The sequence below is a fragment of the Peromyscus maniculatus genome, chromosome 17 (assembly GCF_049852395.1).
Source record: "Peromyscus maniculatus bairdii isolate BWxNUB_F1_BW_parent chromosome 17, HU_Pman_BW_mat_3.1, whole genome shotgun sequence".
NCBI lineage: Eukaryota > Metazoa > Chordata > Mammalia > Rodentia > Cricetidae > Peromyscus > Peromyscus maniculatus.
In genome coordinates, this window is record NC_134868.1 from 1,955,508 (window position 1) to 1,971,056 (window position 15,549).

The following is a 15,549-nucleotide window of genomic DNA, read 5'->3' on the forward strand; positions in this document are numbered from 1 at the left end:
TGGGGCCAGGACTTGGGAGGGAGGGGTCCCGGGGTCCCACTTCACTCCAGTAAAGCCTGTCCGTCTTCTCTGCCTGATACCTACCCAGCACTCACTCCGCCACTCTTGATAGGAGTGTGGGGCCAGGACTTGGGAGGGAGGAGTCCCAGGGTCCCACTTCACTCCAGGCTGCACTTACCCCACCGTGGTCCCTAGCCTTCCCCTGGCCCATCAGGCACCCATCATGACAGATGTTGAGGATCAAACTGAGGCTCTTAGGGCCTATCGGGCCTGCCACTGTGCACAGCATGATGGACACAGGGTCACTGGTATGGTTGTCACCAAGATTGAGACCAACCATGCTGGGCCCTGCTTACCAGAGTCTTACCTATAGTGAGGAGCCCCTGGACAGGTAGGATCCAGCTGGACAGGAAGGAGGAGGGCTAATTAGGGCTGGGGGTCAGGCAGGTCTCTTGGGCTGTGTGCCATCATGCTAGACTCTAGAGGATACACATTCCAGTGGCAAAAAACAGACCCCTGAGCTGGCCCTGGGCTCCTTGTGACCTCAGCTTACCTGCTGGAGAGGAGGTAAGATACTTGGTTTTCAGTCTGGTGTCTCATCTGCCTTGGCGGTAGGTAGCCACCTGACACACCACCTCAGATGCCACTGAAAAGCATCCACAGATACCTGGCCCTGTGACAGGAGGGGCCGGGCATCATTATTGACTCAGCATGGGCTCCATTAGGGTCCAGCAGCCTTAGCACTGAGCCTGGGCACACTTGTCTGTGCCCAGGAACCCTGGTCCCAGGCCAAGAAGAAACTTAGTCTGAGCAGGCTTCTTCCCTTACAGATAGGCGCCGGGTGCGCCAGATGGCCCAGAGATTGCCAGGAGGGACTGGGAAGGCCCAGCCCTGGCCTGTCACCTGACAACTCCGTGACAAGTGAAGGAACCCCTGTCCCACATAGGTCTGGTCAAGAACAGAGTGCTGTGGTCCCCTGTCATTTGGGCACTCCTAGGGGGACGGGAGCAGGAGTTCAGGGCCAGCCTCAGCTGTATCTCTGCACTGTCTCAACGGGCTGTGAGATGGCTCAGTCAAGTGCCTTCCCAAAAGCGTGCGAGCCTGAGTTTGGATCCCCAGCACCTGTGGCCAGTAGCAGAGGTGTCTGTAGTGGGAGAAGGTTCCCTCCTTAGGGCTCGTTGGCCACCTGGTCTAGCTAGATCAATGAGCCCTACGTCAGTGAGAGACCCTGCTTCCAAAAACAGCAGGGGCTGGAAAGGTGGGTCAGTGGTTAAGAGCACTGGCTGCTCTTGCTGAGGACCCAGGTTCAGTTCCCAACATGTTCCAGGGGATCTGATGCCCTCTTCTGGCCTCTGGGCACCAGGCAGGCAGAACACACAAAAGGACTAGATCTTGCTCTGTAGACCAGGCTGGCCTTGAACTCACAGAGATCTGCCTCCCAAGTGCTGGGATTAAGGGTGTGCACCACCAGTGCCCAGCCCTAGGACTAAATCTTTTGAAACAATAATAGTGGGGGCTGGAGAGATGGGTTGGTGGTTAAGAGCACACACTGCTCTTGCAGAGGACTGGAGTTCTGATCCCAACAACTATGTCCATCCAGCCCACAACAGCCTGGAACTTCATCCCCAGGGTACTCCACACCTTCTAGACCCCGTGGGCACCTAGACGCGTGACAGATGCGCGCGCACACACATACCCATCAACGTTTCTAAGTAGAGGTGGACGAGATAGTGGACATCTACCTCTGGCCTCCACACTCAGGCACTTGGCACGCATGCCAAGTGCACACACATGGTGTGCACATGTATGAGGCTGGGGTTCCGACTCCTTTGGAGGAGTAAGGCTTACCTGGCATGCACAGAGCCCGAGCTCTGTCACCGCCAGTGGATGGACTATACATGGTGGTGCATAACTGCCCTCCAGGTACTCAGTAGGCAGAAGCAGGAGTTCGAGACCATTGTCAGCTGCACAGAGACCCTGTCTCAAAAACCAAAAAGGGCCTGAGGCCATGGCCAGGTGGAAGATCAGTGCAGGAGGCCTTGTGGCTGGAGGAATCAGTAGAGTAGAGGAAACTGACCAGGCTAGGCTTGGTGGCTTTCCCTCCAGGCTGTCCCCAGCCCTCCTCCAGGTAACTCCCTCCCTAACGGCTGCACCCTCCCAGGCCATCAGTGATCCTCCAAGTGGCACACACAGGCTCCGGAGCTGGCTGGAACCACAGGAACAGGCTCTGTGTATTCCCGGAGCCCAGTGGACAGAGGGTGTGGGTCCAGACCCAAGCATGGGCAGAATCTCTTTTTTTGGGCTCATTGCATTTATTTATTTGAATGGGGCCATAGGTAGAGGTGAGAGGATAATTTCCTAGCGTCAGTCTGTCCTCACCTTCAGGACGTTAATTTGATGCCAAGGCTCCTCACACCTGCTGAGCTATCTCGACTGCAGAAGAGCCCCAGGGTAGTCGCAGACTGAGCAAAGGACCACCCAGAGCTCCGGGACCACTTAGTCTCACAGCAGCACCGGAGGAGGCCTGGAAGGGTGGAGCCCGGCATTCTGGGGGCGGGGCCTGGGCCGACCACGCCCCCGGTTTTGCTCTGGCGGGGGCCTGCGCGCCCCCGGCCTGGCTGCAGCGCGTGACGCGGGGGCGCGCAGCGGCTCGGAAGCGTGCGGGCAGCAGCGGGACAGCGGGCGAGCGGGTGGCATGGCGGCTGCGGCGACGACCACTGAGCTCGAGGCGCCAGAGCCCATGCCGAGCTATGCGCAGATGTTGCAGCGAAGCTGGGCCTCGGCGCTGGCGGCGGCGCGGGGCTGCGGGGACTGCGGCTGGGGATTGGCACGCCGCGGCCTGGCGGAGCACGCGCACCTGGCTGCGCCCGAGCTGCTGCTGGCCGCGCTGTGCGCTCTGGGCTGGACCGCGCTGCGCTCGGCGGCCACCGCGCGCCTCTTTCGGGTCAGTGTGACCTGGGGGCCCCTATGAACTGCATGCGGGAGAGTGAGTGGGGTCACTGCTCACGTATCCCTATGTCCGTGGTGGCCGATGGAAAGTGGGGGAGGGGGGCCGGGGCTGGAGATGCCCAGGATGTTGGGATCTCAGAGACTATCCCGAGTCTTTGCAACAAGACCGGGTGGGTGCGGGGGTGTGGCTGAAGTGGGGTGACGCTATGACAGATTGGGGGTCCCATGTGGCGTGGGGTGTTGTGGGTACAAGAAAACTAGATCCACACCCTATCCTGGGTAGTTTCAATAGAATCTAGGGCGATCCGCTCGGTACGGCCTCTAGGCTGTTGCGGACCAGAGGGCCGACCGGGGCACCCTTCTGGGGACCAGGGAGTCCAGGTCCTGCACCAGGAGGCCTCGAGGTGCACAGAGGTCATCTGCGCCCTGCATCACCAGGAGCTGCTGTGTCTACACCAAGTCTGTGCAGTCGAGGTCCTGTCCCTCGTCTGGGGTCCCCACCACCCCTGAATCAGGGATGGCACAGACCTGCGTGTCAAGGGCCACACCGAGGGGCTCAACCTTGGGAATGACCCTATCTGTGTCTTCAGGGTTGGATTCTGCCGCCCCCAGGGGGCGATGGTCAAAATGCTCTGTTTCTGGAGACTGAGGAGGCCACCGCCCAGGTCTGAAGAGTGACCCTGGTAGTGATGACATTGGCACCTGACCCTATTCTTCACCTCTCCTGGGGGAACGGGTCTAGTACCATGGTGGATACCCCCTAGGGGACTAGCTAGGGACATCCTGCCCCCATCTGACTGGAAGTAGCAGAGGGTGTGGGGACAGAGAGCGTTGTGCCAACAAAGGGGCCTTTCTCTGCTGATGGGAAGAGGCTGCTCCTTGTTAGGTCAAGATAGGGTGTTGTCCAGCTCCAGAGCCCACCCAGTCTGTTGTCACCCACGGGAGGGAGCGACAGCCCCCAACTGCTGGAGAGAGGGGGAGGCAAGAGTGAGGAGGGCAGCCCTGGTCCCCATCTGCCTTGGCCAGCGCGCCCTCCCGGTGCCCAGCTGGGATGCTGGAGGCCCTTGAGGCAGCCTGACGCCACCCACTTCCACCCCTCCCCTCCCCTGGAAACAGGCGGAGGGGCTGCCCCATTCCCAAGCTCAACTTGGCAGCAGCCTGGTTGCTAGGGGTTACGGGAGCTGGGCTCTGGCTGTCTCCATGACAACTGCTGGGGTGCTCTGGGCTCCTCTGGCCCCCTCAGCCTTGGTAGGAAGGGGGCTGGGCTTGGCCCACAGCTCTGGAGCTCCGCCCCAGGGTGCTGGAGCCTCCCCGGACTCTAGTCTGCCCATTCCAACCCATTTTTTGTAGTTTTTGAGATAGTGTCTCACTCTGAAGCCCAGGCTGGTCAAATTTATGGCAATCCACCTGCCTCAGCTTCCCAAGCGCTGGGATGATAGGCATACACTGATCTTCTAACTCAGGGCACACTATCCTGTGATGTCTCCTTGTCACCAGATCAGCTTGCCCCCGCCATCACATGACCCCCTTTCACCTTTGCCCACCTGCTCCCTCTAACACCACCCCCTTCTCTCTCCAACATCACAGCCTTTGGTCCCCAGCTCTCCCTCCCAGTGTGGGGGAGTCACTGTTTTCGAGTTCCCTCCCCCCAAGGTGTTTTCCTTCAGTAGTCATTCCCCCTTCCTCCCTTCCCGAGACACCCTCACTTCCTGCTAGAACCTGAGCCTCCCCCCCACCTGGCTTCCCTGGGCTCCGTTGCTTTAAACCTGCATGTGTCATGACACTCCCCCCCATTCCCTCCCCCAGGCCACACAGGACAGCTGGGTGCTAAGTTTAGACCTTCATGGCCGCACACATGGGCTCTGGTTACCCCAGATGATGCCACCCAGCCTGGCCAGTCCCTGGGCCTTGCTTTCCCCCCAGAGGAGCACTGGGCTCCCCAGTGATAACCATTCCCCACCGTATCCCCACAGCCCCTGGCCAAGCGGTGTCGTCTGCAGCCCAGAGATGCTGCCAGGTTACCCGAGAGCGCCTGGAAGCTTCTCTTCTACCTGGGCTGTTGGAGCTATTGTGCCTACCTGCTCCTGGGTACCCGCTACCCCTTCTTCCACGACCCGCCCTCCGTCTTCCGTGGTAGGAACCCTGCGGGACCAGCATAAAGAACTAAAAGTAACGGGAAGGGGGCCGGGAAGGGGGCTCAGCGGGTAAGGGAGCTTGCAGCCAAGCCTGAGCACCTGAGTTCTGTCCTTGGGGCCCACATGATGGAAAGCGAGAACTGACTCTTAAAAGTTGTCCTTTGGCCGGGCAGTGGTGGTGCACACCTTTAGTCCCAGCACTCGGGAGGCCGAAGCAGGCGGATCTCTGTGAGTTTGAGGCCAGCCTGGTCTACAGAGGGAGACCCAGGACAGGCTCCAAAACTACACAGAGAAACCCTGTCTCTAAAAACAAACAAAAAAGTTGTACACTGTGGCATGTACACTGTTGTGTGTGTGCGTGCGCACGCACAAGTTCTGGAATGAGCCTAATGAGATGCTGCTATGGAAGTCTTGATATCAAGCCAGCCCCAACAAAGGGTAGCCATGGAACCCTGGGAGTGGGGTGGTCAGAAGAGGGCTCCTACTAGACTTGGTGCTGCAGGGACATGCGCAAAGGCCCTGGGGCATCACAAGATAGTGCCATGAAGACTCAACTCTTTCATAGGCGATGGATCGGATGAGGATTCATGAGGGCAGAGCTGCAGAGATGTATGCTTCCCTGGGGGACAGGGTGAGAGGACCCCGGCAGGGACACAGCTGAGAGCTTTCTTTCCCCACGTGGAAAGCACCACACATTTTTTCCAATGTAGCCCAGGCTGGCCTAAAATTGGGGATGCCACTGCTCAGCTTCCCGAGTGCTAGGACCCAGGTGTGTATCGCCACTCCCATGAGCCACACCGGTTTTGAATTTCAAAAGGAGTGATGTTAGCTGTCGTTCATGTAGATAACTCAATGGTTTCCTTTTGTTTGTTTGTTTGTTTTTGTTTTGTTTTTTGGGATCAAAGGCGTGCACTGCCATGCGCAGCTGACAGCCCAGGACTGAATTAGATTCGTGTTTGAGCCAGAGTGCTCCGCATTATTGAGCACCCACAGGGTTTTTTGTGTTTTTTTTTTTCCTGGAGATGGAAGCAAAGCAGTTCCTGCATGTGAGACAGTGTGCAGCAGATGAGCACACCCTCCCCTCACCAGGGGGCTCTAGGCTGGCGATATACGTTTTTTGAGGGGGAGGGGTTCGAGACAGGGTTTCTCTGTGCAGTTTTGGAGCCTCTCCTGGAACTCACTCTGTAGACCAGGCTGGCCTCGAACTCACAGAGATCCGCCTGGCTCTGCCTCCCCAGTGCTGGGATTAAAGGCGTGCACCACTACTGCCCCATTCCGCACAATACTCTTTACTCCTGAGCCACGCCCACCGCCATTCATTGGGCGGTTCTAGGCGGGGGCTCCACCCCTGAGCCACGCCCACCGCCATTCATTGGGCGGTTCAAGGCGGGGGGGGGGGGGGGGGCTCCTGCCTAGGACACGGACCTTCCTGGAGGTGACTGGCTGACTCGTGCCCACGTGGGGCAGTGCAGATAGACACACTGTGAGGATCAGTAGCTTGCTAGAGGATGAGGAGAAATGTGTGAATGGGGAAGGGTTCTTCTGTCTGTTTTCTCTCATTGTGGGAGGGGACCCCCGCGTGCCACAGTTTGCACATCTGTGGAGGTCCGAGAACAACTTCTGGGGGTCAGTCCTCTCCTCCTCACGTGGGGCCTGGGGATCAAACTCAGGTCATCAGGCTTGGCGGCAAGGCCCTTTACCCACCAAGCCTTCCTGCTGGGTCTTTGGGATTTTGTACAGGGTCTCAAACTAAGCATCCTCCTGCCTCAGCCTCCAGAATGCTGGGTGGAGGTCGGGGGACAAAACTGGGGTTACTTCTGCCCACCTTTATGTGGGTTCTGGGGGTGGAGATCGGGTGGCCAGGCATTCGTGGCCAGCATCTCTGCCAGGAGCCGCCTCACCGGCCCACAAGTTCCTCTAGCTTTCCGTTGAGTGGCTGCTGCCTCTAAGCTGGGGCTGATGCAGCTGGGGAAACGGCGTCACTGAGGCTTAGACAGAGTCAGACTTGGGAGAAAGAGCATCGAGGAGCCTTGAACTCAGCATCGGGAGGCAGGGGAGTGTAAGAAGCACAAGTGAGGGGCAGTGGGCAGTGGGGGCTCACCTGGGGGACAGACGGCTGTCTGAGTGAGGACAGACATGCCTGGAGGCATGGGAAGGCTGGAGGGAGAACACAGGCGTCGGGTGGAGTCCTCCACGGGAGACCTACCTGTGCAAATGTCCGGGGCCATCCGTCTGGAGGGTGGGCCCAGGCATGATGGTGCATACTTGTTATTTCAGCACTGAGGAGGTGAGGCAGGAGCATTGCTGTGAGTTCTCTGGCCAGCCTGGGTAACGTAAGAAAGAGGCTCTCAAAAACAAAACAAGCAAACAAAAACCAAGCAAGCAGAATGGGGCTGGGGAGTTGGTGGGGAGCTTGCCCAGAAGCAGGGGGGTTGGTGGGGAGCTTGCCCAGAAGCAGGGGGGTTGGTGGGGAGCTTGCCCAGAAGCAGGGGGGTTGGTGGGGAGCTTGCCCAGAAGCAGGGGTGTTGGTGGAGGGGAGCTTGCCCAGAAGCAGGGGAGGAGTTGGTGGGGAGCCTGCCCAGAAGCAGGCGGCCCTCAGTTCCGTCGGTTTTAAGCAGGCGGCCCTCAGTTCCGTCGGTTTTAACCAGGCATGGCATCTCCATGCTGGGCCTCCCAGCACTTAGGGAGCGGGATGGGGGCCGATGGTGAGTTCAAGGTCGTCATTTGCTACAGAGAGATTTTGGGGTGAGCCTGGCCTACTGAGACCCTGACTCAATAAAGGTGCTTGCGGCCAAGCCTGGTGACCTGGGTTGATCCTTGGGACCACAGAGTGGGAGGAGCAGACTGACTTCTAGAAATTGTTCTCTGACCTGCACAGGGACCCGAGACAGGCAGGTGCCCACATCCATTCACACATAAATAAACAATCTTAAAAAACAAGACAGAGGATACATGTTGTGAGGCTGTGTTGGGAGGTGTCGGGCGGGGGACAGGCCCTGACCGTGACCGTGACCATGGTTCTTCCCAGACTGGAGGTCGGGCATGGCGGTGCCCTGGGACATAGCCACCGCCTACCTGCTGCAGGGCAGTTTCTACTGCCACGCCATCTACGCCACCGTGTACATGGACACCTGGCGCAAGGACTCTGTGGTCATGCTGGTGCACCACGTGGTCACGCTGCTCCTCATCGCCTCTTCCTACGCCTTCCGGTGAGGTCCTCGGGAGAGTGGGCAGGCGATATGTGCAAAGGCCTGGGGCTGGGTGGGGCCGGAGCAAGGACGGGTCACGGAGCAGGGGTGTGTGAGGCCTGGGGAAGGACCCAGAGACCCTCCCCTCACCCACTGTCCCCTGCCTTGGGCCTATGGCTGCATGACCCCCCCCCCTTTTTAACCTTTATTGATTTCAAAGGCTGGCATGGGTGTCGCACCTTGTGTGGGGTGGGAGGACAGCTTCCAGGAACTGGTTCTCCTCCTACCATGTGGGTTCTGGGAGGTGGGTGCCTCTACCCACTGAGCCATCCTGCTGACCCTGTGTGACACCCTTGACCCAGACACAGCAGGAGATGCAGAAACAGATCTGGTGTTCGAAAGCCCACACGTGTTCCCACCTTCTCAGGGGGCTACAGCAGGACACTATCTCTATCAGAATAGAAACGAAGCTAGGCTCCAGAGGCTGAGGCAGGAGGATTTCTGTGAGCTGCAGGCCAGCAAGAGCTATAAACATGAGACCCGACTCAATGAAATAAAGGGGAGCAGAGAAAGGGTGCACAACTGCCCTCCCCCCCCCAGGACACAAGTCTCCCTCAGGGCACCCGGTCACCGACCTCCACCACGTAGAGACAGGTCACACGGTAACCAGCAGCTGAAGCCACGGCTCAGGGTTAACAGCATCTGAACTGTTCTTGTTGGGTTTCGAGGTTTTTATGTGTGTGGGCACTTTGTACAGAAGGGGATGCTCTGGAGCTGGAGTGACGGGTGGTTGTGAGCCACCGTGCGGGCGCTGAGACCCGAACTCGAGTCTCCTGCAAGAGCAGCCAGGGCTCTTGACCTCGGAGCCGTCCTTCGAGCATCAGCGTCCGTGCTGCGCTCGCAGCCGACCCGGGTTCAGTTCCCGGCCCTGCATCAGGCTGCTCATGCTTCCAGGGGATCCGACGCCCCGGCCTGGGGTCCGCAGGCTCTGCACACAGGCACACACTCACACACAGTCCTACAAGCCCACCGTGTGGCCGGGGCGGATGGCCCGGCTCCGCAGTCCCCGTGTGATTGTCCCCACCCCACAGGTACCACAACGTGGGCCTCCTCGTGTTCTTCCTGCACGATGTTAGCGATGTGCAGCTGGAGTTCACCAAGCTCAACATCTACTTCAAGGCCAGGGGCGGCGCCTACCACCGTTTGCACGGGCTGGTGGCCAACCTGGGCTGCCTCAGCTTCTGCTTCTGCTGGTGAGGGGTGGGGCAGCTGTGGTGGGTGGGGCCAGGCAGGAGGAGGGTGTGGCTCAGCGGGTGGGTGGGGCCCGGACAGAGGGGTGTGGCTCAGCGGGTGGGTGGGGCCGGGCAGGAGGAGGGGCGTGGCTTGTTGGGTTGTGGGCAGGGCCAGGAAGGGGTGTGGCTGACTGGGGTGGAGACATGCATGGGTGAGGCCTGTGGTTGGGCCCGGTTAGCAGGATGGTAGATTGGGGCCTAGAATTGCGTCCAGCCCAGGGCCAGGCCAGGCTGGAGAGGGGCTGATGCTTGGTGGGGTGGGTGGGACCAGGAGGGTGTGGCCTGGGGAGAAATGGAAGGGTGCCAGCAGGGAAGGGGCGGGGCTGTCAGACCGAGTGGATCCTGGTGGATGAGTGACGGGTAGATAAATCAGGAGCGAGGGCGGGGTTGGCGGACGGGGAAGGAGAGTGCAAGAGGAGAGCCTGACCTTCCTTCCCGGGCCTCCTCCAGGTTCTGGTTCCGCCTCTACTGGTTCCCGCTGAAGGTTCTGTACGCCACCTGCCACACCAGCCTGCGGTCGGTGCCCGACATTCCGTACTACTTCTTCTTCAACGTCCTCCTGCTGCTCCTCGCCGTCATGAACATCTACTGGTTCCTGGTGAGTCGGCCCCACGGGGCCTGCCGCGCGCAGGCAGGAAGGGACTGGCCTTCTCACTGGGGTCTCACCGGGGCCTTCTCCTCCCACAGTACATCGTGGCTTTCGCTGCCAAGGTGCTAACTGGCCAGATGCGTGAACTGGAGGACCTGAGGGAATACGACACTTTGGAAGCTCAGACCACCAAGCCCTGCAAAGCTGAGTGAGTGAGGCTGGGTCTCAGGCCCCGGCTCCTTCCTTTAGGAACAGATGTGGGCCCAGAGAAGGCAGGGACCCACAGAGAAACTGCCTGAGGCAGAGGCGTGGATATGTAGCTGGTGATGCAACATCTGGGGTGAAAGTGGTCATAGGGTGGTGATAGGCCTTCCAGGGCCGGGAGCTGCTAGCTGGGCGGCAGGAATGACCAAGAGCTTGCGTTGGGACTGTGACCTGCAGCCCAGGGGGAGCTAGGCCTCCTCCACCTGCCCTGTTGGCCTGGGAGTCCAGGGTCGGCTCAGCAGCCAGGCAGAGGCTGGAATGATGCTGGAGTCTCGGTGGACCTCTGGGGCCCTCACCAGCCCCTCGGCTGGGTAGACAAGCAGGGTTCAGGACATGCGGCACCCCTGAGACAATGTGGAGGACATTGAGCGAGAGTGGGAGGCTGTAGAAGGTTCCAGAAGGTGTAAACCAGCCGAGCCCTGGGATATGGTGGAGGTGTCAGCTCAGACCCCATGAGGCAGGAGGTGAATGAGGAAGAAATAGGATTTAATAATTTTTGTTTTTTAAGGAATGGAGGAGGAGGACATCTTTTTTTAATAATTTATTCTTACGGTGGGGTCGGGGCATGTGCCACAGTGGGAGTGTGGAGGTCAGAGGACAACTTTGTGACATCAAGTCTATCTTTCCACATGTGGGTCCCAGGGATGGACCTCAGGTCATCAGGATTGGCTACAAGCACCTTTCCCCACTGAGCCATGTGTTGGCCCTAAGTTCTTTTGTTTTGCTTTTAACTTTTTTAATTATTGTTATTTTACGTGTGGGTGTTTTGCCTGCATATATGTGTGTGTGTGTGTGTGTGTGTGTGTGTGTGTGTGTGTGAACCATGTGTGTGCAGTGCCCAAGAAGGCCAGAAGAGGGTGCTAGATCCCCTGGAAGGCGGTAAAGATAGATGTGACCCTTAATGTGGTTGCTGGGAACTGAACCCAGGTCCTTTGGAAGGGCAATCAATGCTCTTAACTAATCACTAAGCTATCCCTCTCCAGTGGTTCTCACCCTTCCTGATGCTGTGAATCTTTAATACAGCTCCTCATGTTGTGGTGACCCCCAACCATAAAATTATTTTCTTTCTTTTTTTTTTTTTTTCCTAAGAGACAAGGTTTCTTTATATAACAGTCTTGGCTGTCTGTCCTGGCTCTCGCTCTGTAGACCAGGCTGGCCTCGAACTCACAAATATCTGCCTGCCTTTGCCTCCTGAGTGCTGGGATCAAAGGCGTGTGTCACCACTGCCCGGCTCATAAAATTATTTTCGTTGCTACTTCATAACTGTAACTTTGCTACTGTTATGAATCATAAAGTAAATATCTGATATATGGCCCCTGTGAAAGGGTCTTTTAACCCAAAGGAGTCATGACCCACAGATTGAGAGTTGCTTCTCTAGACCCTGGCCCTAAGTTGTTCTTTTTAAAAATTATCTGTGCATTTATTTTGTTTGGATGGATAGTTCTCTGCCTGTGTATCGGTTCACTACCTGCACACCTGACTCCCACAGAGGTGAGAAGAGGGCACCCAATCCCCTGGAGTTGGAGTTACAGACAGTTGTGAGATGCCAAATGGGTGCTGGGACTCAAGCCTGGGTCCTCTGGAAGAGCAGCCAGTGCTCTTAACCATGGCGCGAACCTAAATTCTTGGAGTTGGGCCAGTTGCTACTGATGCTAGCACTCAGGAGGCTGAGGCAGGAGGATCCCCTTGAGTCCCAGGACAGCTTCAACTGCAGAGACTGGGTGTCTCTTCTGTCGCCCTGATGACCGCTCCCCCTGAGCACAGAGAAGTCAGGCAGGAAGTGCAGACCTCCCTGGCCTGCTCCCCATTGCTCACTCAGCCTGCTTTCTTACAGCACCAGGACCACTCCTTAGGGGGTGGAACCACTCACAGTGGCCGAGAGCTCTCCGGAGCATCAATCATTAATCCAGAAAATGCCCCACAGACTGGCCCTCAGGTTAATCCGCTGGAGGCCTCTGTTCTCTGTTGAAGCTCTCTCTCTCTTCCCAATGACCCCAGTTTGTGTTAACGATAAAAAACTAGTACAGTTGACCCCTTGTCAGCCTGACGCACGAACACATTAGTATTAAACCATAACCTCTCCTTTATTTTTCTCCCCAAGATCCCATGTTAATGTTACACTATAAAACACAGTCCAACTTTTACAAGTCCCACAGTCTTTAGAAATCCCGTCACTTGCTAAGCATGGTGGCACACACTTTAATCCTAGCACTTGAGAGGCAGAGGCAGGCAGATCTTTGTGAGTCTGAATCCAGCCTGACCTACACATTGAGTTCCAGGTCTGATAAGTCTATATAGTAAGACCCTGTCTCAGAAAACAAACAAAAATTCCATCACTTAAAAGTTCAGGAAAAAAAAAAATCAACCACTCTGGGGTTGGAGACTTCCAGAAGACTCGGGTTCAATTCCCAGCACCCACATATCAGCTCACAACTAACTGTCTGTGACTCCAGTTCCAGGGGATCTGGTGCCCTCACACCAATGCACATAAAATAAAATTAAATAAATTATCCAAAGTTTCTTAATTGTGGCTCCTGTAAAACTAAAAACAAATTAAACATTCCCTACTCTAGACACGATCAAAGTGTCAATTAAATCTGTACCTCAGTGTCTCACATCTGGGGTTCACTCAAGATCTTCTGGGATTGTCTCAGCTCACGTTGGCTGCTCTCCGCTGCTGCGCTCCCCTGGCCCTCGAATCTCAAACATGACAGCCTCTCTGCCTTCATCTGTGGCCTCTCACAGTGCCAAGCCTCAGCTGCTCTCCATGACCCCTTCATGCCTTGAAACTGGTCCCACACAGGAGTCTTACACCTCACAAGGAAGGTGGCCCCTCTGGACCACAGCTTGTGTGTGACCCTGAGGAAACACTTGCAGGAAGACTTCACAGCATGATGCTGGGCTCAGTCACAGCTGACCAAACACCGCTAATCCCACTGAGCAAGAATAAGACCACTATCACAACTTTGGGGCCAAATTTGAAGCAAATTTTATTCAGTACTGGCCAAGATGATGGACACTGGCCAGGTCCATACTGGTGGTTCCCAGAGAATGGCCACAAATCACTTTAATCAGATGCTTATAAAGGCGAAACCCACAAGGCTACATATTTGTACTTCCTGCCCTTGTCCAATGGGAGCAAGATTACATCCTGACGTACTTCCTGCCCGTATGATCAAGCACATCCTGTGCAGTTGGGGCAACCAGTCTTGTTTGCTGAGGTGAAAACACATGGCTTGTTGTCTTCCATGAGCAGACCCAGCATTCCAGGAAGTTACCTGTCCTTGGACAAGTGGGGCTCACAGGCTAGAGGCGTTTGTTTTATTTATCTCTTGAGCACAGTAATTACAACTTAAGACATAACTTTAGCCCTCACAAAGCCACATAGCCATAGTTCAAAAGATTTCATTTACAGCCCTGACAGACTCGTTGCTTCCTAAGTGTCCGTCATGGCGGGAGTGATGTCAGCAAGCGCCATGGTAGCCAGAGCAGAAAGCTGGGGTTCACATCCTAACCCGCAAGCAGTATGCATAGAGAACATACTTCACATGGGATGAGGCCTACAGACCCCAAAGACCACTCCCAGGAACATACTTCCTCCTAAAATGCGTGTTCAAATGAGCCTACGGGGCACACTCTCATTCCAAGCGCCACATGGAGGGGCCTGGGACTGGTGTGTGAAGCCTCTCCCAGGGCTATGAGCTCAGCCAGAGGATGAGGTCTGACTGAGCCCAAAGTGGAACAGCCACTTTGTTAGACGAGAACCAATCAGCTTCAGGCTTATGGCTGAAACTGCCGATTGTGTAGTTGGGGTTCAGGGTAGGGTTGCATGTGCTGAGACATCGGGGCCCAGTGGGAGTCTCATGTGGGATGTGTTGGATTGAAGTGGTACCTTTAATGTGGGCCGTGAGATCTGTGAAGACATGGAGGGCATATTGAGGAAGCTTCTAGAACATTCCAGAGGGTAGGGAGACTCAGACAAATCTGGAACCAAGCAGGGCCCCTTGCTGCAGAGCTCCATAGAGAAATGTTTGGAGATGCCGCACCAGGGCTCCAAAAGCTGCATCCCCGAGGACCTGCGCTGCCTCGTTTGAGGAAGTCCGCGGTATGCCCAAGAACACCAACTGCAGAGAGGGGACACTAGCCACACCCCGCCAGCCACAACTCGGGTGCCTTCCCTCAGGGGCTGACTGCTGAAGGCCGGAGGGGAGGGGCAGGAGGGGAGGGGCAGAACCCGCTGGGCTGCCCCTTCTTGAGGAACCCTCAGTCGGCCATCAGGGGGTCAGAGTCAGAGAGAATGAAATTTACCGTATGAATCAGAAACTAGCGCCTGGCTTGGTGGGCCGCCTTTAATCATCCCAGCACGGGGGTGGGGGAGGGGAGCAGAGGCAGAGACAGGTGGATCTCGGTGAGTCTGCGGCCAACCTGCTCTACAAAGGGAGTTCCAGGCTGGGGGGCCACAGAGAGGCCCCTATGTCAAAAGAGAAAGTCTAAGGCTCCCTCTAAGTGGGGAGTTTTGGGGTACAGCTCGGCTGTACAGCACTGCCCAGCGTCGCCGAAGTCTGCCTTCCATTCCCAGCACTGGTGGAGACTCTGAATATTCTGGAGGGAGCTTGGGGGTAGGGCGGCTCAGGAGCCACAGCAGGCATGGTCTGGGTGGGAGTCGGGGAGGGAGCCGGACTGATTCTACCTGCCTGGCCCCTGCCAAGGTGGAAGCAGGGAAGGGCGAGGTTCAGCAGGGGGAGGGAAGCGTGTGGTTCCCAGACTGACCTGCCCCGACTTCTGGTCCCCAGGAAGCCGCTGAGGAACGGGCTGGTGAAGGACAAGCTCTTCTGAGTCCCCGTCCTCAGCTCGGCCCTCCCGGACTCCTCCTTCCTACCTGGGAGACTGGCCCCGCCCCCGGAGACCCGACCCAGTTCCTGGAGGTCGGCTCCCTCCCCTGGGGACCTGGCCCCGCCTCTGGAGGCATGGCCTCGCCCCCAGGACGCCGGGGACGCCACTCTTCCCCAGGGACCCCGGCTGCCAGCAGCTCCGCCTTCCAGGTCAACTCGAGACCACCCACCTTGGGGCCGCCGCCCAGTCCTGCCCTCCAGATCAGTGGGGCCCGGACACGCCCCCTCTAGGACCTCAAA

General features: G+C 57.2%; 1 protein-coding gene across 1 annotated transcript; it reads left to right on the forward strand.

Moving 5' to 3' along the window:
- Positions 1–2,599: 2,599 nt before the first annotated feature.
- On the forward strand, positions 2,600–15,347 carry Cers1 (ceramide synthase 1). Its single transcript, XM_016007516.3, has 7 exons — positions 2,600–2,944; positions 4,923–5,082; positions 8,113–8,293; positions 9,364–9,525; positions 10,015–10,162; positions 10,252–10,361; positions 15,211–15,347. The coding sequence occupies exons 1-7, from the start codon at positions 2,696–2,698 to the stop codon at positions 15,251–15,253; spliced, it is 1,053 nt and encodes a 350-aa protein (XP_015863002.1). The 5' UTR covers positions 2,600–2,695; the 3' UTR covers positions 15,254–15,347.
- The last annotated feature ends 202 nt before the right edge of the window (positions 15,348–15,549 follow it).

Coding starts and splice junctions, on each gene's coding strand:
- Cers1 (XM_016007516.3), top strand. CDS start 2,696: ATGGCGGCTGCGGCGACGACCACTGAGCTCGAGGCGCCAGAGCCCATG. Junction 9,526..10,014: donor CTCAGCTTCTGCTTCTGCTG/GTGAGGGGTGGG, acceptor GGCCTCCTCCAG/GTTCTGGTTCCGCCTCTACT. Junction 10,163..10,251: donor TGAACATCTACTGGTTCCTG/GTGAGTCGGCCC, acceptor CTCCTCCCACAG/TACATCGTGGCTTTCGCTGC.